Below are 26288 nucleotides of genomic sequence, written 5' to 3' on the forward strand. Positions count from 1 at the left end.
AGAGAGTGTGTGTGTGTGTGTGTGTGTGTGTGTGTGTGTGTAGTGCAGATTGACAGGTGTATTCATTTATTGATTCTACAGTTTCGGCCATCACTCTCCCTCCTTCTCATTAACACTCGGCTTTAGTTCTGTAGCCTTTAGTGTGATCTCTGTCACGCCACAGGACACGTCCCTAAAGATCACAGTTACTGGAGGAACCTCGTGAGTCAGCTCCTCTGTAATCTCAACGTGTTGTTCAGACTTTAATAAGAAAACTATAGCACGGTTCCTGCTCAAAAGCCTTCAGTGCCTCCTTTATTTACCTTTATTGAGCCTAACCATGGTCTGCAAACATTACATCATCTGAAATCTCTCATAAGTCGCGGCATTTTTATAAACGTGAATTGACAGCACAACTGTAAAATAGACATTTGAAGGTTTCTGCTGCTGGCTGGCTCTTTATGATGAGCTGTTCCTAGTGCTTTGTCACAGATTGGGATGTGCTTTATTGTAATTCTCTGAAGCCTAAAAAACTCTTTAGGAGCCCATCCCATTTCTCATGGTGAGATGAATTGGAGACAATCCATTCAGGAGCAATTTTCCGGGTGAGGTCACCGGGAGAGGGCGCTTGTCTGTTGTCACATTGCCACGGTAACACACCCTAAAGTAGTTCCCCCAAAGTACTGACTTGATAGATTACTGTGGTAACACTATCTTAGCATGACGGTGAATTTGTGGATTGTTGATGGGGTAGCTTTTTCCTTCTTTGGTAAATAGTTTGTGACGTCTGTTGGTTATTCCTAACTGTACAAGAAATATCACGGTGTGTATTTGTAATCACTAAACACAGACATATTAAAACTCAAATTTCTATTCATAGACAGACAGAACAGTTAATAACAGAAATACAGCATCTGAACAGTGTACCCGCCCAGTCAGTGCATTATTTATACGGCCTACTAATATTTAGTATTTTGAATGATCTTTTATTTGTTATGTTTTCAGTTTTTATTTAAGCTTTGTTTTGTTTTTAAATACATTTATGTAGCTTTAACTTATTTTAATTTAAGTTTTAGATATTTTAGTTTCAACTTATTTTATTTCAGTTAGCCGCCAATGCAACATTTCTAACGTTTTTTAAGCTTTTTAATTTTTTGGTAAATAATTGGTGACATTTAATAGTTATTCAATAAATATCACAGTGTGTATTTGTAATCAATAAACACAGACGTATTAAAGCTCAAATTTATAGTCACAGACAGAATTAATATCAATAACAGAAATACAGCATCCGAACAGAAAACACTCTTATTTTTTATGTTTTCATTTTTCATTTAAGTTTTATCTCATTTTGTTAAATACATTTATTTATCTTCAATTTATTTTTATTTGAATTCTAGTAAGTTTAGTTTTATTTTTTCAGTTAGTTGCCAGTGCAGCATGTCTAATTCCCCAAGCTTTTTACGTTCACATTTGTATCTATATAATGTTTCTTCAGTATTTCAATATTTAGAATTTATTTCATTTCATACCAAAACAGATTTTTAATAGTTTTAGTTTGAATGAACAATAACAACACTGCCGTCATGGTGAACGGTTCTAGTTGTTGTTTTACTTCATCTATCTAATTCTAATGGGCTCTACAGGGACTAAATTCACCAGCAAGCATCTGGCTCTTTCCTTTGCACACACATAAACTTCAGCATCCCCTCCCACCTGCGGTCACCATAGCAACCAAAGTGCGTCCTACCATCGACCCCACTGTCTGATTCACGTCCCTGTATAAAATGATCAGAAATCCAGTATGTTGTTCTATTGCACAGCCGCTCGATATTAAATGTAAATGTAATTTTGCTACATATCAAGATGCATTAGGATTGTTTTGGTATCCCGGGAGGTTGGATTACACCAGTGTGCTTTTATTCCAACTCTCTTTGTTTGCACATGAGGCTTTTTATGTTTTATTGCGGTCATTTCACTGTCTGCTATTACTAGTTGTTCCTATGGGGACTAAACCACTTGGTGGAGTTTGCAGGGACTTGTGAGAGACAGAAAATCGTATCTGTTTGTGGTCGAGAACGCGTGTGAGTGACTGTGATATGAGCATGTTTGTGTGTGATTTGCTAGTCCTCACATTAGGTCCATGTGTGAGAGACTGCAAACTAAACACTCATTCAGTTCACATTAAAGCAAAGCATCTGAAGAATTAGTATAAATGCCCACAGCTCAACATGCAGCATCAGTGACTGACAGCGAGGAGCTTTTTCATCAGTGCAGTTTCCCAGTCAGTGCACTTTTCAAGCGTTCCCAAGTGGACAGGATGATCCTCATGGCTCAAATATCCCTCATGGGTTTCCCAGAAATTCCCTTGAAGGACACATTAAAAGTTCCTTCTCATATCAGATTTGTTCTGACTGATGCGTTAGTGTGTGATGTACAGAAATGGTTGTACTTTGTGAATTAGATTATTCTGGAACTTTGCATCTTTGAGCATTAGTTTGTCTTCTAGGAATTCTTGAAGATTTCTCTGAGTTCTGTGTGATTATGTACAGTGTAGTTGTTAGGCTGCTTTATTTGTGATTAATAGAGATCGCTAGGCTTTGAGAAGCAAGCTTTCTAATGCTGGATACTCACCGGCTCCCAGCAGCACTGCTTCTGTTAAAACATCGGTCTTTACATTTAGAAAAATCCTATGTACATTTATAAATTATAATATTATGTGACTGGATGCCTTATTTTTGATGATTATATTAATTTGAAGTTCTCTCAAATGCATGCCCAGATGTGTTTTTTATCTGATTTCATCTTCATCTCTTCATTATAATGTCTTCCTCTCAATCTGTATTTGGGTCAAACCTCACCCTGCCTCCCAGCTGTGGTTAAATTTGATAAGGAGAAGATTCATCAGAGCCGCCACGGAGAAATCACGACACTATCACACTAAGAAAAAACATTTAACTTGTTACATTAGAAGAAAAAAAATGTCACCTATAGAATCAGACCAAGAGAGGTTTATAAAATTAAAGATGCACTGCATTTTGAGCTCAACATTTCATATTATGCTGCCAGTGTTTATGTGGTTTTGTGCATAGTATGCATATCATCAGTACAAAATCACAACTATATTACAATTCCATACTCAAACGTACATTGTCATCACAGTGTATTCACAAAGTATTTATTTTAATGTGTATGCAAAATCATTTCTTGATTTTTCAAAGATGTTTCTCACAATGTTTGTATGTGCCAGAAATATGTACAATATAGATTGCAAATCTAAAATATTTATATTTTTCATTAAATGTTAAAGGAATAGTTCACCCAAAAATGAACATTTGCTGGCCTAAATCATATTATTATAGTGTCAGATTTATCTGAAAAGGATCATGATATTTTAATATGCCCTCAAATGGGTTTCTAGCATATTACGTTTATAATCGTGGACAGATCTGGTGTGTTGCTGTGTGCTGTTACTGACATTGCAGCAAAGCCAACACAGTGCATGGACATTTAGGATCTGTACACACACACACACACACACACACATACAGTATATATATACACACACTGCCGGTCAAAAGTTTGGGATCAGTAAGACTTGTAATGTTTTTTAAAGAAGTCTCTTCTGCTCATCAAGGCTGCATTTATTTGATCAAAAATACAGAAAAAAAAACATAATCTTGCAAAATGTTATTACAATATAAAATAATGGTTTCTATTTTAATATTCTTTAAATTATCATTTATTTCTGTGATGCAAAGCTGAATTTCCATCATCATTACTCCAGTGTAAAGTGTCACGTGATCTTCAGAAATCATTCTAATATGCTGATTTATTATCAGAATTATCAACACTTTTGCTGCACAATATGTTTTTTGGAAACTGAGATAATTTTTTCAGGATTCTTTAATGAATAAAAAGTTAAAAAGAACAGCATTTATTCAAAATATAGATATTTTCTAACAATATAAATATTTGCTATCACTTCTGATCAATTTAACACATCCTCGCTGAATAAAAGTTTTAATTTCTTTAAAAAAAAGAAAGAATAAAAATGTACTGACCCCAAACTGTTGAACTGTAGTGTATATTGTTAGAAAAGATTTCTATTTTAAATAAATGCTCTTCTTTTTAACATTTTATTCATCAAAGAATCCTGAAAAAAGTATCAAAGGTTCCAAAACAATATTAAGCAGCGCAACAGTCTCCAACATTGATAATAAATCAGCATATTATACTGATTTCTGAAGATTATGTGGCACTGAAGACTGGCGTAATGATGCTGAAAATACAGCTGCGCATCACAGAAATAAATCAGATTTTAATGTATATTAAAATAGAAAAACTTTATTTTACATCATAATAATATTTCACAATTTTAAATTTTTTCCTGTATTTTTGATCAAATAAATGCAGCCTCGATGAGCAGAAGAGACTCCTGTAAAAACATTAAAAACTGTTCTGATCCCAAACTTTTGAGCGGTAGTGTATATGTTCCAGTTATTTGTCAAAACCATGTTAAAACACCATATAGCATAACTCTTCTGAAGAAGATGACTTTAAAAGGAAAAATACACCTACTTTTACATATGAATAAATTATGCATAGTAGCTTGTGCCAAACTCGGAAACAGAGTCTTCCTGTGACGTCAGTTGTCTTTTAATAAGTAAAAACCTAGAGGATCGAATGAGAGCCTGGTGCAGCTCTGGTTTTCAGCACTTGGTGTCTTGTGTTATCTGTTTCTAGAACATCTTTTCACCACAGTTAACTTTGTCAGTAAAAACTAACCTAACATCTTCTGCATTGATCGATCCCAGCATTAACAAGTAGCAATGTTACAATGTTACCACTACACTGTTTTTGCTTTTTCCCTGAAATGAGACTTTTATGACCCCTTAGCCTCTCTGTGAACTATACAGATTACATAACACAATGCTGTGGCGGCAGTACATCACTCCTGACAGCAGCACATAAGATGAAACTCAGTGCCATTCACTGCTCTCTCAGTGTCTGTGATACAAACACACCTGAGCCGTATGATAGGTGCAGACCAATGCAAGCTGCTCACCAGGGTCTTGTACGTTATGCATGATCAAAATAATAGAAAATAAGCAATGTCTTCTTTGTTTATTACAGATCTGCTTGTATATCTTTGCACATTTTTTTGTGTGAAGTAGCTGCTTTTTTTGAGAACTGGTTGTTGGCTGGTCTCCATGACAACCTCACTTTACTTTGATGCCGGCTGCTTTGCATATTCAAATAACAGATGCGGCACGAGTGAATCACCAGTATGAAAACTATTCTAATGATGTAATTCTGCATTGAATGGCTAATACGTTCACCAATATTAATTTATAGTAGCATAACATTTCCAGCAAATAGGCAAGAACAGTGTTTAGATTGTTTACTCCTCGAGCAGCGTTCTTGATTGCCATGTTTGACACTTTTTAGCTACATTGTATAGGTGCATTCAGTAGTATTTTAGCTGGTTTTAACATTGCTGTTCTTCACATATTTTAAGTACCAATACCACAATGGTGTTAGCTGCACCGCCATCTATTGACATGATCATCTCCCAGTTTTTTCTCTTCTGCTCATCGAGGCTGCATTTATTTGATCAAAAATACAGAAAAAAAAACATAATCTTGCAAAATGTTATTACAATATAAAATAATGGTTTCTATTTTAATATTCTTTAAATTATCATTTATTTCTGTGATGCAAAGCTGAATTTCCATCATCATTACTCCAGTGTAAAGTGTCACGTGATCTTCAGAAATCATTCTAATATGCTGATTTATTATCAGAATTATCAACACTTTTGCTGCACAATATGTTTTTTGGAAACTGAGATAATTTTTTCAGGATTCTTTAATGAATAAAAAGTTAAAAAGAACAGCATTTATTCAAAATATAGATATTTTCTAACAATATAAATATTTGCTATCACTTCTGATCAATTTAACACATCCTCGCTGAATAAAAGTTTTAATTTCTTTAAAAAAAAGAAAGAATAAAAATGTACTGACCCCAAACTGTTGAACTGTAGTGTATATTGTTAGAAAAGATTTCTATTTTAAATAAATGCTCTTCTTTTTAACATTTTATTCATCAAAGAATCCTGAAAAAAGTATCAAAGGTTCCAAAACAATATTAAGCAGCGCAACAGTCTCCAACATTGATAATAAATCAGCATATTATACTGATTTCTGAAGATTATGTGGCACTGAAGACTGGCGTAATGATGCTGAAAATACAGCTGCGCATCACAGAAATAAATCAGATTTTAATGTATATTAAAATAGAAAAACTTTATTTTACATCATAATAATATTTCACAATTTTAAATTTTTTCCTGTATTTTTGATCAAATAAATGCAGCCTCGATGAGCAGAAGAGACTCCTGTAAAAACATTAAAAACTGTTCTGATCCCAAACTTTTGAGCGGTAGTGTATATGTTCCAGTTATTTGTCAAAACCATGTTAAAACACCATATAGCATAACTCTTCTGAAGAAGATGACTTTAAAAGGAAAAATACACCTACTTTTACATATGAATAAATTATGCATAGTAGCTTGTGCCAAACTCGGAAACAGAGTCTTCCTGTGACGTCAGTTGTCTTTTAATAAGTAAAAACCTAGAGGATCGAATGAGAGCCTGGTGCAGCTCTGGTTTTCAGCACTTGGTGTCTTGTGTTATCTGTTTCTAGAACATCTTTTCACCACAGTTAACTTTGTCAGTAAAAACTAACCTAACATCTTCTGCATTGATCGATCCCAGCATTAACAAGTAGCAATGTTACAATGTTACCACTACACTGTTTTTGCTTTTTCCCTGAAATGAGACTTTTATGACCCCTTTGTGAACTAGTGAACTATACAGATTACATAACACAATGCTGTGGCGGCAGTACATCACTCCTGACAGCAGCACATAAGAAGTGCCATTCTGCCATTCACTGCTCTCTCAGTGTCTGTGATACAAACACACCTGAGCCGTATGATAGGTGCAGACCAATGCAAGCTGCTCACCAGGGTCTTGTACGTTATGCATGATCAAAATAATAGAAAATAAGCAATGTCTTCTTTGTTTATTACAGATCTGCTTGTATATCTTTGCACATTTTTTTGTGTGAAGTAGCTGCTTTTTTTGAGAACTGGTTGTTGGCTGGTCTCCATGACAACCTCACTTTACTTTGATGCCGGCTGCTTTGCATATTCAAATAACAGATGCGGCACGAGTGAATCACCAGTATGAAAACTATTCTAATGATGTAATTCTGCATTGAATGGCTAATACGTTCACCAATATTAATTTATAGTAGCATAACATTACCAGCAAATAGACAAGAACAGTGTTTAGATTGTTTACTCCTCGAGCAGCGTTCTTGATTACCATGTTTGACACTTTTTAGCTACATTGTATAGGTGCATTCAGTAGTATTTTAGCTGGTTTTAACATTGCTGTTCTTCACATATTTTAAGTACCAATACCACAATGGTGTTAGCTGCACCGCCATCTATTGACATGATCATCTCCCAGTTTTTTTTTTTTTTGTAAACTACACTGATACTCGTGATTTTTAGGTGTACACAATATTTAACAACAACAACAAAAATAAAGCAACTTGGGCATCACTGCTCAGGATTCTCTCTGCTATCTGCAATGCTGTTTCTCTCTTCCTGTCGTCCTTTTCTGCTTCTTTAACCACACAGTCAGGTACTGATTCTCCCATCGTCTCTGCTGTTCCATTATCTAAACTTAGCATCACCAAACTACACTATGCAGCAGTGGTGAGGCTCAGAAGAATAAGCAATAAGTAATAAGATTTGGTGGATGAGTGCTGATCTTCAGGTATGTGCTTCTATTATGGCAAATTCAGTAGCTGTCAACCAACCAACTTCTATTGGTTGATGTTGGAAAACATTGCATCACGTCTCAGATGTATGGAAGGTGGATAGGGCCAAAACCTGTTTTAAACGGAGCGTGCGAAATTTGACCGTGTCAACACGCACTGTTTGTCGGCGTTAATGCGGCAATTTTGAACGCCTTTCTTTTGTATGTGTAGACAAGCACATTGTGGCCGTGTTAAGGCATCAGACTTCACCGCGTTTCTTTAGTACGTGTAAAAATGTTTTACCATGTTAAGATGACGATTTTGAATGCGTCTCTCAATATACACACATTCTGGCCATGTTCAAACATGTAATGCTTTTTAAAGCAGATTTACATCTAGATTTACCCACATATTAATCCTTTCTTTAGTTTATCGCAGCATTGCTTTACTGATAATGGTAATAGAATAAATTAATTAATGTTACAAGTAAATTAAGACATTTCTACCTGAGAAAGAATGCTGAACAACCTGAACCATATTTAAAACCCTTTTTATAATAAACTAGTATTATTGCATATGAATGTACACCATTCGGATGGGAATTTCACACAAAGCATGATTTACAGGGCCAGAGTTTCGATCAAGAAAGACTCATTTTCGCACAATTCCTTGCACTTCATGACTTAAGCACAATTGTAACATGGTGTGAGATTTGAAAACTGATACTTTTGAACGTTGGCGTCACCGTAGGTTTCCTCTGTAGCTCACGCGATACTATGTTTCACAAATCCCGTGAAACTACGGTTCAACAAAACAGCTCAAGGCTGCGTAAAACGTAGTTAAAATAGCACTGTTGCATCAGCGAGTGCATTTTGCCAGTTTAGGGTTGGGTTCGGTGTAGGGGGAATGTTACGATAGAGCATTAACCTTTAAGCGACAATCACCGAACATTTGAATTCTGAACCGCCACAAAAACCTGAACCAACCTAATAAAAATGCTGCAATTCATGCCTGTAACGTGCATTTTAGTGCCACTCACTTTGAAAGTGCCACGAAAGTTACATATTATGAGTGTTACAGAAACCCAATACTACCAGATATTACGGATGCACCAAATGTAGAAAGGTAAGTCAGTACTGATAACCAATAATTGCTTATATATCAATATTGGCCAATATTAGATACACTCTAAAAAATGCTGAGTTGTTTCAACCCAATTTTGGGTCAAATATGGACTAACCCAACTGTTGGGTTAAATTTTGGTTAAATTTTTAAATTAACTTTTTAACCCAACGGTTGGGTTAGACCATATTTGACCCAAAATTGGGTTGAAACAACCCAGCATTTTTTAGAGTGTATAAATATACATTTTGTAAAATTGAACCTTAAAATTTCAGATGTCTATGTGCTTGAAATGGCAAATGTTGGCCTGCTATGAACCACTGGTGTAAAGAATGATACATACCTGTGGACAAACTTATTATATAAAAGCACAATGATAAATATAGCTTTCTCAGAGACAGCAAAAATAAAGAAGCATGACATTGCTTTAAAAAAAACAAAACATGTGGCCCCATGACCAGTTGGCTGGAATTTACTAGCTTAATTTTTCTCTTACCTATGATCCGATATGGATTTGACCATCAATAAATCATGCATCTCTACCAGATACCCAGGTTTGAGATTCTCTTTGCGTTTTCTCTGCCTTCTGAAGAGCTTCAGCTCTGTGGCCTTTGGAAGTCAGTGCAATTTAATCCAGTTAATCTGTCAAAAAGGATATTTAGGAAAATGATGTGTTGAACATTTGCAGTGTGCACTGTATAATCACATGTAGACTTGGGTCATTGATTATTTAAGATCTGAGAAACAAATCCCATAATCAACACTTACAGAACATCAGTACTGATATGCATCTTCTAAACTGAGTTATACTGTACCTCTCCCAAAAACTTTACATCACTGAACTATTTGCATTGTTTATAATTCAGCAAAGATTGCTTTCCATTTTGAAATCGACTATATTAAGTTACAGTGGAACATCTTTATATTCAACACCATTTTATTAGTAATTGTTGGTATTCGTGCAAACATGCATTTTTGTAAGTTTGCACAGATAATGAAACGTTTAAAAAAAAAAGTATTTAGAACATATTTAACTATGTAAAAATTGAAGTTGAAAGCAACTTCAGAGATCAATTCACGTCAATATTTATGAATCCTTTTAGGTGCATAGAATGAATATCTATAAGATTAAAAGAATTGCATCATATTTTTAATGAGTTTACCTGATTTGGTATTATAAGAGTTTAATACAGTTTATATCCCAGTGTAAACATTATGTACAAATCCTTACAAAAAGTAATTAAATCAAGATTTGGATGGTTATTTTGTATGATATGATGTATTTTTGTATGCTAACAAGGCATCTATTTTTGCCTTTCGGTTTGTATGGTAACAAAAGCTAATGCCAAAAATGTTTGGAAAAGCAACAAAGTGAACATGGAGCGGTTCGTGTTCATAATGCACATCACAAAATAAACTATACGATACTGAAAACACTATTTCAGAGTGTCACTGATTGGTTACACTTTATTTTAAGGTGTCCCTGTTACAGTGTAATTATACCTTTAAGTACTTAGTAATATTACTTAACTTACTATAGAACAATGTACTTATTATAGAGTTAGGGTTAGGTTTAGGGTTAGTTACATGTAATTATGCATATGTAACATGTAACAAGGACACTGTAAAATAAGTAAAAAGTGTCACCTAGTAATTTTGCAACATCAAAGATAGCAGTTTTATTTATTTGGAAGTTGCATTCAAATCAGCGTGCCTCAAAAACCTGAAAACCAAAAATTTGAATGGGAATTACGCGTCTGCTTTGCGCATCTTTCCATCCGTTTTAATCACCATCTCTATTCCTCTGTTCTCCCAGATCAGCATCTTGGACTCCAAGAGAGGAATGAACATTGGGATCTTCCTCAAACAGTTCAAGAAGTAAGTTAACCAGCGTCATCGTGTGTAAAAACCTGCGTGTGCATGAGCTCCAGCACAGAAATAGGATCTGGCGGTCAAGGGAAATCCGATGCTCTTGTGTAAAGATCAATAGCTTTCAGGTTCTGATTGATGCTTGCGAGTTCACACGAGGATGCCGTCTGCACTCACTGTGACGAGTACTAGATTTTGTTTATTTTTGAACAGGTTTTTCCACATCCTCTGCACTGTAAATGATTATGCAAAAAGACAATGCTTTCTTCTGTGATCAGTTAGTTAAATCATATTTATGTCACTCATGCAGGAGACGTTGTTACAGTTAGTCCCAGGCTTCACGAGCAAAGCATCGGGGGGAAAAAGCAATGCACTTGTCATGTTTTTTGTGCAACGTTTTCACACCTTTTCGACTTATTATTCGTATTTGAAAGAGTCATTATCTAGAGACATATTCATTTTGTGTTTTATGAAAAGAAGTAATCACCAAAACATGTTAGAAAACAGCTCAAATGCAGATTTCCAGGAGGGGCAGTATACAGTATGTGCTCACTTTTGGCAATCAGTCAGTAGTTAAATAGTTAAAAATCATTGTGTTTTGCTTGTACGGGATTTTTGTGTGCCGTTGAATACAAAAGAAGGCATTTTGAAGAAGTCGGTAATCAAACAGTTCTTCAAATATCTATATTACTACTACAGCGTACGGAAAATACAGGATAAGAAAAATTTTCCATAATATGTCACTAAATATCATCTCAGTCAGCAATTTGAGGTTAAGTGTTAGTTTTTTCATCACTAGATAATAGGCTGAGTACTAGGACTGAGTGTTATTTTAGTATTATTTATCTACTGTTTTAGTATTTATTAACATTTTGAATTTATTTTTCATTTAGTCATTTTGTTAAGTATTGCACTTATTTTTATTCGTTTCTTTTTCATATTTCTATTTAGATTACATTTTTAAATGTCTTTAAATTTTAGTAATTTTAGTACTTGTTTTATTATGAGTAACGAGTCGTGAGATGAACATTGTGCTTCGGGCTACTGAAGATAAGAGCATATCATATTTTTGAAGATTTTTGAAATTTAATCAGGAGTAATAATTGTGATTTCTTTCAGCGAAGCAGGCAAAAGTGTGGACCGATAAACAGTAGAGTGAACTTTTAGCAGGATTTGATTCTTGTCGAGTGCAAATAGTGATCTTTGAATTTATTTTATGTTGGATATCAAATGTTTGGTAACCATAATTCATATAAATTTGTATAGTCAAAATTCCTAGCTTATTGCTATTGTGACATACCTTCATTAAAAATACAGACTTGTATATAGTTTTTAGAGCCAGTGTTGATGGTATGCAGTGTAATATACCCCTAACCTTACCTTATGCTTAATTTGATGTACTGTAAGTACGTAGTAATTCATCCAATATTGTGAAGGTACAGGTTTCTCTGCATCATACACTGAAGTGTCCTACAAAGGGTTAATCTCATGCACTGACCAGTTGCATGGCTGAAGCAGAGCCAAAACTGAATCGTCTGTTTTGTACGTGTGTTTTTCTCCCTCAGGTCCAATCATGCAATAGTGGAAGACATTCGTCTGGGCAACAGTAAGCAATATGGAGCAGAACCGCTGAAAGAACTGCTCAAACTTCTACCAGAAGCACAGGAGGTGAGACTTATCTTACATGTACACTGTATTTGTGTATGGCTCCATTTCTGGTGAATGGCAGCTGCTAATAACGTCACAAATGTACAGCAACACATACAGGAGTAAACGAGATACAATGTGTGTTATAAACACATTTGCCACATTTGCTGGCAGTCAGCGATGCATACAGCATAGCCACATCGCATTTGTAGTGTATTTGCTGCATTAATGCATCCTAATGTGTCCTAAACAACATTAAAAGACAACTCCTGTAACAAATAATCCTTACACCGAAACAAGGTTTTGATATCAGCATGCAGTGACATACTGATGTATTAAGTGACGTATATGTAGTTACAAAATCAGAGCCTCTTCTCAATAAAATGCAATCACAAGCGGTTGCTGGAGACGCATTGCTGATGCCAGCGAGTGTTATTTATATACTATTTTTAATTAGTTTTTCATTTTTCATTTTTTTGAACTGTGTTTTTATTAACTTTTAAAAAAAAACAGAACAATATACACATAACATTTACTTAAAATCTTAATACTTAAAAAAAATACTAATTAAAAAAGGATAAATAAATAACCATACAAAATGGAAAAGACAGCTTACATAATATTTTTTAAAAAACGTTTTGTTAAGTACTTTTGTCATTTCTATCTATTTTTTAAAATTATTATTCATATCTAGCTTTAATACATTTTGTATCTCTTTATATTTGAGTAATTTTACTACTTATTTATATTATTAGTAACTTATCTAATTTCAATTAGTATCTAAGGCAACATTTCTAATGGTTGCTTATTTTTTATATTTACTTATATTTATCATTTATTGTATTTCAGCTTTACTTCAATTAACAAACATTATTTTTAAGTATGATTTTTGAGTTTTAGGTTTAGTTAACATTAACAACAGTGTTAGGGCCAATGGATACTTTATAAGGAATGTGTATTTATTATTATTAATATATTTTTGTTAACTAGAGCCTGTACTTGGCACTATCTGTAATCTTTAATCAGATGAATGGGTCTATGTTGAGATATAAATTAGGGAGGCACCAATTTTAATATTTCTGGCTAATAATTATGTGTGTTATATACAGGAATTGATAAATGGCAGAAATTTTAATTTATACTATGCATACTATTTTCATCACAACATAATGAAAAATGGACATTAAGTTTGATGTTTGCTAAAGATTGTTATTAAATTATTAGCGCTTTAAAGATTAACATTAAGTGTTAGATGACAGCAAAGGTAATATCTATTATAATAAAGGATCTACAATAAATCTACCAATAAATCACTAGGTGAAGAGATTGCGGGAATTCAAAGGAGACCCAAATAAGCTGACTCTGGTCGATTCCTTCATGTTCCTGCTGATTCAAGTGCCATGGTGAGATCTCTCTGATGAATGAAATACAAAACACCTAACAACATACACAAAAGGCAAGTCAGTTATGATCGTCTGTTCACTTTTACAGCTATGAAGTGCGTATTGAGGCTATGGTACTTCAGGAAGAGTTCCTCCCGTCCTGTGCGGTCATGAATCATGAGATTAACATCGTGCGTCGGGCTACTGAAGGTAAGGACATTCTGATGTTTATGTCAAGTTTTGGAGGAATTTTTTACTTTCATCTAGAGTAATATATGTGCCCCTGCAGCACAAAAGCAGTGTTGAGTCGCTGGGGGATATTTGTAGCAATAGCCAACAATATATCGTATGGGTCAAAATTATAGATTTTTCTTTTATGCCAAAAATCATTAGGATATTAAGTAAAGATCATGTTCCATGAAGATATTTTGTAAGTTTCCTACCGTAAATATATCAAAACTTAATGTTTGATTAGTAATATGCATTGCTAAGAACTTCATTTGGACAACTTTAAAGATGATTTTCTCAATATTTAGATTTTTTTGCACCCTCAGATTCCAGATTTTCAAATAGTTGCATCTCAGCCAAATATTGTCCGATCCTAACAAACCATACATCAATGGAAAGATTATTTATTCAGCTTTCAGATGATGTATACATCTCAATTTCACAAAAATGACCCTTATGACTGGTTTTGTGCTCCAGGGTTGCTCATTTGCTCAAAATGTCATTTTTTCAGCAACTTTTTTAGCAGGATTCGATTCGTGCATTTTACCGAGTCATTTTTTTGTCACTCAGCTGTGCCTGTATTAGAAACCAATGACTCATGACCTTTCTACTCCTCGGCAGCGTTGAAACGTGAAGATATGGCACTTCATTAATGCTGGGAGCCTTTAGCAAAACTCAAATTGAGTTTTATTAATCTTGCATGAACTAATTCTAGCAGTCGTCATGCCGTCAGCACTTTTTTCTAACTTAAATGCGGATTCGATTCCTTTAAATGTCTTTAGACAGTAGAAAGGATAGCATTTAGAGTGTTGGTGTTGTGTAGTTGTAATTTAATTCAGTTTCCATTGATTATTCCACAGAACTAATGGCTTGTGAAGAGCTCCATGCCATTCTACACTTGGTTCTCCAAGCGGGAAATATCATGAATGCAGTAAGTCTCTTTCTGTCTCTTCGTTTATTGTCTTTCCAGTGTTCCTTTACCCCTCATCTTCCCCCTTTTTGTGGACATTTCCCCCAATGCTCTTTTCACCTTTGCTCTCAATATTTAGATTTTTTTGCACCCTCAGATTCCAGATTTTCAAATAGTTGCATCTCAGCCAAATATTGTCCGATCCTAACAAACCATACATCAATGGAAAGATTATTTATTCAGCTTTCAGATGATGTATAAATCTAAATTTCACAAAAATGACCCTTATGACTGGTTTTGTGCTCCAGGGTTGCTCATTTGCTCAAAATGTCATTTTTTCAGCAACTTTTTTAGCAGGATTCGATTCGTGCATTTTACCGAGTCATTTTTTTGTCACTCAGCTGTGCCTGTATTAGAAACCAATGACTCATGACCTTTCTACTCCTCGGCAGCGTTGAAACGTGAAGATATGGCACTTCATTAATGCTGGGAGCCTTTAGCAAAACTCAAATTGAGTTTTATTAATCTTGCATGAATAAAAAGTCGTCATGCCGTCAGCACTTTTTTCTAACTTAAATGTGGATTCGATTCCTTTAAATGTCTTTAGACAGTAGAAAGGATAGCATTTAGCGTGTTGGTGTTGTGTAGTTGTAATTTAATTCAGTTTCCATTGATTATTCCACAGAACTAATGGCTTGTGAAGAGCTCCATGCCATTCTACACTTGGTTCTCCAAGCGGGAAATATCATGAATGCAGTAAGTCTCTTTCTGTCTCTTCGTTTATTGTCTTTCCAGTGTTCCTTTACCCCTCATCTTCCCCCTTTTTGTGGACATTTCCCCCAATGCTCTTTTCACCTTTGCTCTTTCTTTTCAACTACTCCTCCAAAACATTCCCTGACATTTTTAGATCAGGAAGGGTTGATGGCTTTTACAGCACTGAGCAGACACTGACTGATGTTCTCTGTGTGTTCATAGGGTGGCTACGCAGGCAATGCTGTGGGCTTCAATCTGTCCTCGCTTCTCTCTCTGGCTGACACGAAGGCCAACAAGCCTGGCATGAACCTGCTTCATTTTGTGGCACTAGTAAGTGGGACAGATCCAGATGCACTGTAGTTTTCTCCAGATTTATTGATCCATTTTTGTAAATGTTTCAGGAAAACGTTTTATTTTAACTGCTTTTCTCACGAAGGAAGCGCAGAAGAAGGATGAGGCCCTTTTGAAGTTCCCAGAGAAGCTAACGCATGTTCAGAGTGCAGTCAGGTAACAACAATAATAGTTTCTGATGCAAGGAAGCTTATAATTTCATTACTTGTATGAAACGTTTGAACACCTTAAATTGAGTTGTTTTAAAGGGGTCATATGATGCGAGTTTTCCGTTCTCTTCGGAGTGTTACAAGCTCTTGGTGCATAAAGAAGATCTGTAAAGTTGCAAAGACTAAAGTCTCAAATCCAAAGAGATATTCTTTATAAAAGTTAAGAGTCAGCCACACCTACCTAAAACGGCTCGTTCTAACACGCCCCCACATGTCTACCTCACTATGTGGGAAGATTTGCATAACGCCGCCCAAATGTTCACGCAAAGAAAGAAGGCGTAACTTTTATTCTCGCTGTAGTATTGTTGTTGCTGCCGCCGCCATGTCGTGAAGACGCTGTGTGTTTCGTTGTGAAAGCGAAACTACTTTGTTTGGTCTTCCAAAAGAGGACGATATCCGCTTCGTCATGCCTGGAGCTGATCCGTGCTGGTCGCTGAGGAAATACATCAGCTTCGCTGTGGATCGCCGGATCGGCTTTCAGTTGTTTGTCATTTCTCCGATCACAAATGCAGACATGGTTTTATGTTTATGCGGCGCGATGCAACGCAACGCGTAAAAAGACAGTATAAGTCATTATAATCAGTAATTATGTCTCCACTGGATGCAACGAATGCCTCGTTTATAATGGGTTTTCATGTTTTTGTCTCGTCGCTCCGGCCGGACAGGGCATCACAGTATGGTGAGGGGCGTAACATTTCCGTCACACGCTTGAGGTATTCGGCCAATCACAACGCACTGGATAGCTGGCCAATCACAGCACACCTCGCTTTCAGACCGATGAGCTTTGTAAAAATCGACGCGTTTCAGAAAGGCGGGGCATAGAGGAGAAACAATAATGTACAGTATGTGGAAAATAATGTGTTTTTTGAACCTTAAACCGCATAAACACATTTCATTACACCAAATACACCAAATAATATTATTTTTAGCAGCATCATATGACCCCTTTAATACTGTATTAATCCTGTAAAGGCTACAGCAGTATCAAACCAAACTACCAAACGTCTATTTTGATTTAAGTACCAGTGTTGGGAAGGTTACTTTGGAAATGTAACAGGTTACAAATTACATGTTACTCTATTTAAAATGTAATAAATAGTGTAACTATTTTAATTACTTTATTAAAGTAATGTAACTGATTACATGTGATTACGTTTCTAAATTTCATTTTCAAACATTTAAAGCAGGCAAGACTTTCAGAATCCTTCTTCACTTGCATTAAGATTATAATAATTTAATTTTAAAGCACAGCCACCACAAAAAATCTGACTTTAGCACCTCTATTTACTTTGAGAACATTCTGAGGTTAAATACAGATTTAAAATCACAACAAGAAATAGTTTAATAGCTATGTTTTTCAAATCTTTGTATAGTTATGACAGGAAACACTGGCATTTAACAATGCCTTGGGGAAAAAAACAGTTAATCCTAAAAAATAAAGCATATAGATAAACCCAAATGGTAAATAAAAAAGTTACTGCACATTGGGATAGAAATCAATCAAATCTGTATATGTGTGAAAATATTCAGATGTAACCCTCTTTGTAATTGTTAACATTACACATTTCTTCTCAGTAACTGTAACTGATTACAATTACATTTATTTTGTAATTAAATTACGTAATTTAGTTTCATGTAACTAGTTACTAGTGTTGGGCTTTTTCTTAGAAATGTAGTCCTTATTTAGCCTACTCAAACTTTCTATGAGCCCTTCCTTGATCGTTCTCTGGCTTACTTGCATTTTTATTGTTGTAGAATTTCAGTAGAAAATATAGAAGGAGAGTTTTCCTCTCTCTATGTCAAAACACGGTCTTTGGAGCAGAAGATTCAGGATGACGGTGAGCTACAACAGCAGCTAGATCCATTTTTGCAGGTAAATGAATCATTCCCTCAATTTTTTTTGTATATTTCCATTGTATTTATTTTTTCATTTTATTTACTATAATGGATTAATGTTTTTTTAATGTCAATAAGAATGGCTCACCTGCTTTCTTATTTGTTAGAGCTCTACACAGGCCCTGCAGGACCTTAAACATCGCAGGCTGGACTTGCGCAAGGAGGGTAATGCCCTCATCGACTTCTTCTGTGAAGACAAAGACACCTTCAAACTGGATGAGTGCTTTAGAATTTTCCAAGATTTCTGTCTAAAGTTCAGAAAAGCTGTAAAGGTACATATCACATTGACTAACATGCAAAAGTTAAGATTAATTTAAAAAACAATAAATTAAATAATTTAATATAAAGTAATTAAGAGTTTATTTGTCAAGACTTTAAAGGCCAGGACACACCAAGCTGATCGTTTGCGGTAATGCGTGAGGGGGTTTATATGAATGTATCTCTGAGAGGAACCGACCGTTTTCAGAAATGTTTTGATGGCATTTTCTTTTCATCTTACTGCCCTGCAGGACCTTAAACATCGCAGGCTGGACTTGCGCAAGGAGGGTAATGCCCTCATCGACTTCTTCTGTGAAGACAAAGACACCTTCAAACTGGATGAGTGCTTTAGAATTTTCCAAGATTTCTGTCTAAAGTTCAGAAAAGCTGTAAAGGTACATATCACATTGACTAACATGCAAAAGTTAAGATTAATTTAAAAAACAATAAATTAAATAATTTAATATAAAGTAATTAAGAGTTTATTTGTCAAGACTTTAAAGGCCAGGACACACCAAGCTGATCGTTTGCGGTAATGCGTGAGGGGGTTTATATGAATGTATCTCTGAGAGGAACCGACCGTCTTCAGAAATGTTTTGATGGCATTTTCTTTTCATCTTACCTCCATATAATGCATATTAAAGTAGTGTTTATAAGCGCAGCTGCTTTGTTTACAGCAGTAACCAAGGAAACACTGTATCGCTGCTGTTCCATAAGCGCCACCTGCTGTCAGAGAATAAATCTGCATTTTCATTCAGTCCGTCTGCTGTTTTTGTTTTGTACAGGTGCCTTATGTAGCATAATTTCACATCTAAAGTCAGAGCCTTCTGTTTTTTCTTTAAATCACGAAATTATACAATCTAATTCAAATCAGAAACAACTGCTCATGCTACATGTATGTAGCACTACAGTCTGTTCAAAATAAATGAAAAAATAAATTTCCTGTTGTACCGAACTCATATCGAACCGTGATCCCAAAACTGAGGTAAGCACGCACCGAACCGTTACTTCTGTATACTATTACACCCCTAGTATACCTCGTATTGTTTTGGTTTTTCCTTTTGAATGATGAATATAGACTATTGATAGCTGCTGATGTACACAGTAAATTCCTTTCACGCAGACGCAGAATGCACATCACTGTAGCCTGCGCCGTGTGTTCAAGCGCAGCTTTTTGATTCAGACGCAGCTGATGCGAGGCGACAACACCGGCGACTTTTGTCGCCACTGGTTCTTTGAAGTCGGCTTGGTGTGTCCCAGCCTTAAGGCTACAAATCATGCTACAGATCATATATCAGTGAACACAAACTCCTATAGTGATCTCTTGTCCACTCTCCTGCAGGACAACCTGGACAGGGAACAGAAAGAGGAAGCTAGACAGCGGCGCTTACAGGAACTGGAAGAGAGACGGTGTGCCTGGGGTGCAGCCAATGCTGAGGCGGGTGGTAGTGGAGGTTTTGGTCGCAGCAGCAGCGAAAATGATGTTGACATCCTAACCAAAGAAGGCCTCCTGGACTTCCTGATTCAATCAAGACCTCAAAGCCCCCACAGTCCTTTGGGGCGCTCGGCAAGTGCCCACCGTTACCATCACACAGAATTGATCTCTGCGTCTACAGCAAGTGACTATACAAAATTCAGCAGCCTGCCACGTTCAGGCAGGAACCATCAACGAAAGACCATGGCATGGCTTCTCTTACAGGATGATAATAGGGAGCTGGATCCACAAAGTCAGGCTTACCAAGAGAAGCTAGTTTCTTCACCAAAGGCTGAGACAGAACCCATCAGTCCTTTAGCTAGATACTCAAGTTTTGGCTACAGCACGAACAATAATCCCTACCATAATAATAATAATAACACGTCTCTCTCAGAAAGTGGAGTTACACCTCAAATAAGTAACACAAAGCACGGGACATCTGGTCAAAGTGTTGGACACATGAGTGTCTCTGTGGAGAAACACAAACTAGTTCCAGGCCTTCAACCCTTTGAGATAACCAGCCAGATCAATAATAACAGTCATGTTTCTGTGGATAACCAGCGTGAAGTGTTTGTAACAGATCTGGAAAGAGATGAAGACTCTCCAAAAGCATTTGTCCTTGATACACCCCCATCTAGTCGGAGTTCTGAGGAGGGACCTAAACCAGAAAAATTATGGAATGACAAAATGATCTCATCACAGAGAGAGGAAGCAGACTCGAGTACTTTTTCCTCAACAACTTGTGACACCCCATTGCCTCTGGATCCCCCTGTTTCCGGTAAGAAACCTGTGTTGTATGTTATGGACTGCACTGAGACGGATTGTTCCATTGTGTTGGACTGTTCCGAGATTGAGAGTTCTCCTATCATAAAAGAAAGATCTGAACTTAGCCCAAAGCCACAGGAAGCCAACTTTTCAAGAGTTATTCAGGACACCAATTCTCTTTCCTCCAATTTTGAGTCCACCGATTGTCACTTTGTGTCCACATCAAGTGATGAACCACTTGTGGGAAGGGTCAATCGAGCATGTCCAGAATCCGTCAGTCCATCGGTAACTACTGAGGAAGCAGAGACAGATAGCTGTGACACAGCTGAAGGGCGAAGAGTTGGCGAGAAAGCATTTCAGACCGGTAGCCCCAAAGCAACACTTGTCAAAACCAAGATTCCATCCAAAGCAATTGCTCATGCCAGCCGTCCGACAAGAACCCTCACAGCAACTGAGACCCAGAACATGCGCAAAGTGGTGCCCATTACAAGGCAGAATCGATCTAGTAGCAGCATAAGGAAAGTCGAAAAACCTCCCGGACATGAGAATATTGTACCCAGACGTCCAATTCGTGACCAAAGCATGCCAGCCAGGAGAGGCGAGAGGCAAGGTAGACCTACACGACATTCAAGTCTCCCTCCAGAGGATCCCAGGGCACCAAGAGGAGCGACGCCAAGCACCTCTCGGTGGGTGAGGGACTCGGCTCAACACAGACCTTCCATCAAGAAAACGAATGCCAAAACTGTTCGTAACATTTCAAAACCAGCACCAGAGGAAAAGATGTGTCGTTCTACGATGCGCGCCTTGGCCCAAGCTCAGGCCCAAGGAACCTCAGAAGGAGGAACACCTGACAGCCCCAGCAACATCCCGAAAAGTTCTTCGCCTTTGCCTAGCTTTGCTCGCAACACTGTGGCATCTTCTTCCAGAACTAAAAAAGACTTGCCCTCACCTGCTGTAACAGGAACACCATCAAAGAACTTATCCAGGAGTAGCTCTCAGAGATTGCCTGGTGGTAGAACGGACTCTGTCAGTAGCGTACCTTTGCCAAGGAGTGAGGATAAACCTATTAGGAGGGTTCAGAGTGTAAGGGCCTCCAGTCGAATCAGTGAGACACCTCCTTCACAGTCTGGACAAGAGCGCTCCCTTAAAAGTAGCAGTTTCTCAGAGAGATCCATACAGATTAGAGACTCCATCTTGAGCAGGACCAACAAACCCACATGGAAGTAGAGTGAACATATTACACAGTGGCTCTAAAAACACTGTTAAACAAGGATGATCAAAATTTTCTGCATATAGTGAAGAGGCACAAAAGCCTCTTAAATGATTCTGAATGTATCTATAGCCTTTAAAATGTAGCTAAAGTTGTCGCTAGATGCTCAGTCAAGCAGAAAGTATACTTTGGTTTTTATGTGAGTGCGTGTGACGCAAATTTCTTCACCAGAATAAGTAAGCGCACCACCTGATTTTTGTAACCGTGCGAACTTTACGCGCAGGTCGCACATGTGCATTGAATTTGTTTTGCACTAATCATTTGTTCCACAAGGTGGCAGCACTGGCCCACGCCGTGGTTTCACAGTATAAAATTAAACTATAAAGACGGAATAACAACAACAACAAAAACAGACGGCCACATTGACAAGCGCTTGCGTGAGGGGGTTATGAGAGAGCAGAAACTTTAGTTTAACCTGTTAGCGTTCCACGGTACACTGCGTGTTTTAGGCGATTTAGGCAAATTTTACAGGAATGCTAAGGGGTTAAAAGAGTACAAAGATATTTTTATTGCTTATAACTTCTGGAGAACAATAGAGCAGACACTGGACAAAGATGAAGCTTTCTAGAGCATATATTTTGACCACCTGTGTTCACGCACAATATCAAATGAAGTGTACTTTGAAAGGCTATGTGTTCAGCTGTACGCATACGCTAACGTACGTGTAAAGGCCCAAGTATACTTTGTTTAGGTTATGTGCACAGTGGTACGTGTAGCCTTTCAAAGTATAGTTGTGTGTACGTGAATGCAGGCTGTCTACACATGCACTCTAGAAAGCTTCATCTTTGTCCAGTGTCTGTGCTATTTTTCTCAAAAAGTCATGACCGATAAAAAGTTCTTTGTGCTCTTTTAATCTGAAGTTGTGGCTCTTTCATAACCCCCTCACACAAGTGCATGTCAATGCAGGTGTCAGTTGTTGTTGCAGTCTCTTTAGTTTAGTTTTCTTCTGTGAAACAATGGCCTGGGACAGTGCTGCCACCTTGTGGAACAACTGATTATTGCTTAACCAATGCACATGTGTGACCTGCGCCTGCAAGGTGATGAAAGTTGCGTCACGCTCACTGTATCCTGCCGTACACTTAAAAACCGAAGTATACTTTGGCCTTAAGAAAACAAAGTATACTTTGGGCTTCAGATTTTCAAGAATGACGTGAGCTACTGTCACCATTTGACAGCACATTTAGTAGCACTTCCACATCCACCTGAGGATGGTTTTGATGGCCTTTTCTTACATATACTTGATACATTATCAACTGTCACAGAAAACACATCAATCACAAATTGTAATTAGTGTTAGATTAACCCTATTTTATAATCTCTATTAATTCTACAAAGATCTTGTGAGCTGTTCTCACAAATTGCTGAAAATAGAAGACAACTTGTCATATATCCATATGTTTGCTTTGTAATTTTATATAATATGAGGTAAATGTAGTACTGTTTACTAGGGTAACATTTCCATTAAAACAGCTTCATGGGCACTCAAAGGTTCATCCACATTTCACATAAATGTTTTCTGTGCATGATGACAAATCAAGCTGAAGACTCTTTGATGAATATGTCTATGAATGTTATCCAAATACACCTTAGTGTAGCTGATGCAATGAGTACTACAGCTATAGTAGTTCGAAGATGCCTCTCCAGTGATTTTTTGGGACATTTTCTAAATCTTTGCTGCTGAGTTGCTTGTTTTCAAATTGCCTTTTCGTGCAGGGTACATGCTGCTGTACACTGTCTTGCTGCTGATGACACTGTATTTGTGACTTTTCTGTGAATATACTGCTAGCTCTTTCTTTTTAAAGCCATACTGTTAACCGGGAGTGGCAAAACCTGGTGCTAGAGGAAAGGCTAGTTTTAGCCCAAACTTTTGAGAAAGCACATACACTGTAGTCAACAAACGTACGTGTTGCTCAGAACTAACAAATCAGTGTTAGAATAAGTGGCAACACTTTGCAATAAGGTTCTAAACATTAATTCAGTAGTTAACATGAAATAACAATTAACTAGGGATGCACGATAATATCGGAACGTTATCGAAATCAAAATCGGCCGATAATGGCTTAAAATGCAAATATCGGCATCGGCCCGATATGAAAAATTATGCCGATATGCCTTACCGATAAGACGAGTAACTCGCATGTTCTCAGGGTGTGACAGCGATAAGATCACGTCAGCAGTGAGCTCATTCTTGAAGTGAACTTTTTCCTGAATGATGATTAGATTCACTGTTTTGATCTGAGAATGCAAGTACAGAATGAGGCGTCTGGTGTGCAATAGAGTCAGTTACTAGTGCGAGCAGCAGCGGGTCCTAATGCTCGTCCAGTAAGGCATTTTATTTACTTGTTGGCCTACTTGTAATAAAATGAAAGTAAAATACACAAATAACATTAAGATTGTATTTCTGATTAAATAAAGCAGTAATTGATGTCATAAAATCACGAGAATGGTTTGATTTAAAGGTCAGAAGGTAGCTTACATGAATAAAAACAAACAAGACACTTGTAAATTAAATAATTGATATATATACAGATTTATTCATTATGTGTAATATGTTTTTTTTTTTTCAAATGGATTATGAAAACTCAATATTCAAATAAAATGTTAAGGATTGCTTTATAGTCACTTTATAGTTATTTTCAAAGCTTTCAATGTACTCTCATTATAAAAGAACTTCATTGTTTATTTAATTTTCAAAAGCAAGTTTTTATTAAAACCAAACTAACCAAAATGAAAAATAATTTGTTTACAATCTCTGTACAGGAAAGACTTGGTGTTGTTTCCAAACAAAAGGAAATATATCGGTATCGGCATCGGCTATCAGCCAAAATTTGTTTAAAAATATCTGATATCGGCAAAAATCCAATATCGTGCATCCCTACAATTAACCATATTTTACTTAATTTATTAGGTTAATATTAATTTCTATACGCTAATGCATTTGTAGCAAGTTTTTAAAAATGTAAAATTAACATTAGTTAATGTATTATGAATGAACATAAGTTAACAATGAACAATAGTACAGTATATTAATAAATTAACATGAACCTACTGCAGATTAATACATGCTATAAATTTGTTGTTCATTGTTAGTATTAGATACCTAATGCATTAACTAATCGGTTAATTAACCAATTTGCATTAACGAATTGAACCAAAGTGTTACTGGTTAAGCATAATTAGTGGATTAATAGAGTGGTAAAAGCTGAGCCAGACTTGCCCAGGAAGGCTTTTTACATGCTTTTACCCTTCTGCTATGTGTGTTTACTTCTCAAGCTCCCACCATGTTGGTGAAGGAGGGCGTAAATGATATACTCAAAATGGAGTTATATAAAATTAATATACATTTTTTTTTAAAATGAATAGGTAAACATTAATAGATTGTTGTCAGCTGATGAAATCCTAATGAAAAATCCTAATTTCTACCTCTAGAATCATATTTGCCACCTCTGGTTCTTATATTCTGATGGCTCACTCATCAAGTGAATCATTGGCTTTTCACAAAGTTCTGCAGGTGTACCTCAGTTACAATGTACAATGCCTTTTTTGTTTGTTTTTAGAAAAGTTTATGTATTGACATATGTGTATATTTAGCACCGATTGGTTAACATGCTTTAGAACGCATCCATGGCAACATGGTGAAGTCTGACACAATGGAGTCCTCGTTCCAGCTGTAGGAGTTTAACCTAAAAATATTTTTAAAAACTAGTCAAATTTGGAGCAAAATCTCTTTAAGCTATACTGTAACTCTGAAATGAAACCTAATGTGCATTTGTCCAGTCAGGCAGTTGAGCATAAATGTCAACGTGTTATACATTTTATTGATATTTTCTATTTTGAATGTGTTTTCTGAGCCCTGTCCTCTGTGATTATAGAAGCACTCTACAAGTAATCAATAAAATACATGTATATGAATATTTCCATCCACTGATTCTGAATTACAATGATGCAGTCATTTTGTGGGGGAAAGGTTGATGATTATTATTATTTAGCTATAAAGTGCTTGTTTAGTTATATAACCATGATTCGTTTTTGACAAAGGCCACTTTTTTTTCTTTTTCTTTTTTTTTGAACCACACCCAGTGTTTAGTTGTGTGAGAGAGATAAAGCGACAGATGCAAATGAAGCATAGCAATACAAACCAAAAGAGAGAACCTGTGAATCATCCAGATAACAGCAAAAAATCGAATAGAACAAAAATATCACCATTTTCATTTGCCTTTGCACACATTACAGCACTAAAGCTCAACGCACCACCATAGCTCAGGCCAAACACTGGTTTTATCCTGTTGTTTTAAAGGTTTCCTCTACTAGAATGCCACCTGCTGTTGATTCTCTG

The 26288-nt window shown here is 36.4% G+C and overlaps 1 protein-coding gene across 1 annotated transcript; it reads left to right on the top strand.

The window, feature by feature from the left end:
• Positions 1-2194: 2194 nt before the first annotated feature.
• LOC107598289 (FH2 domain-containing protein 1-like) lies at positions 2195-24315 on the top strand. The gene is made up of 11 exons (XM_016289584.1): positions 2195-2413; positions 10757-10818; positions 12375-12477; positions 13774-13859; positions 13948-14048; positions 14927-14997; positions 15952-16059; positions 16166-16236; positions 18045-18162; positions 18293-18457; positions 19786-24315. Exons 1-11 carry the CDS (start codon positions 2195-2197, stop codon positions 21907-21909), a joined length of 3228 nt encoding a protein of 1075 aa, XP_016145070.1. The 3' UTR covers positions 21910-24315.
• Positions 24316-26288: the final 1973 nt, after the last annotated feature.

Source organism: Sinocyclocheilus grahami, unplaced genomic scaffold (assembly GCF_001515645.1).
Source record: "Sinocyclocheilus grahami isolate Dianchi unplaced genomic scaffold, SAMN03320097.WGS_v1.1 scaffold249.1, whole genome shotgun sequence".
NCBI lineage: Eukaryota > Metazoa > Chordata > Actinopteri > Cypriniformes > Cyprinidae > Sinocyclocheilus > Sinocyclocheilus grahami.

What these genes read in the sequence shown, in the direction of transcription:
- LOC107598289 (XM_016289584.1), top strand. Translation starts at nt 2,195, where the DNA reads ATGCCCACAGCTCAACATGCAGCATCAGTGACTGACAGCGAGGAGCTT. An exon ending in TGCTTCATTTTGTGGCACTA is followed by an intron (nt 16,060 to 16,165) that starts GTAAGTGGGACA and finishes TTTCTCACGAAG; the next exon opens with GAAGCGCAGAAGAAGGATGA. An exon ending in AGCTAGATCCATTTTTGCAG is followed by an intron (nt 18,163 to 18,292) that starts GTAAATGAATCA and finishes CTTATTTGTTAG; the next exon opens with AGCTCTACACAGGCCCTGCA.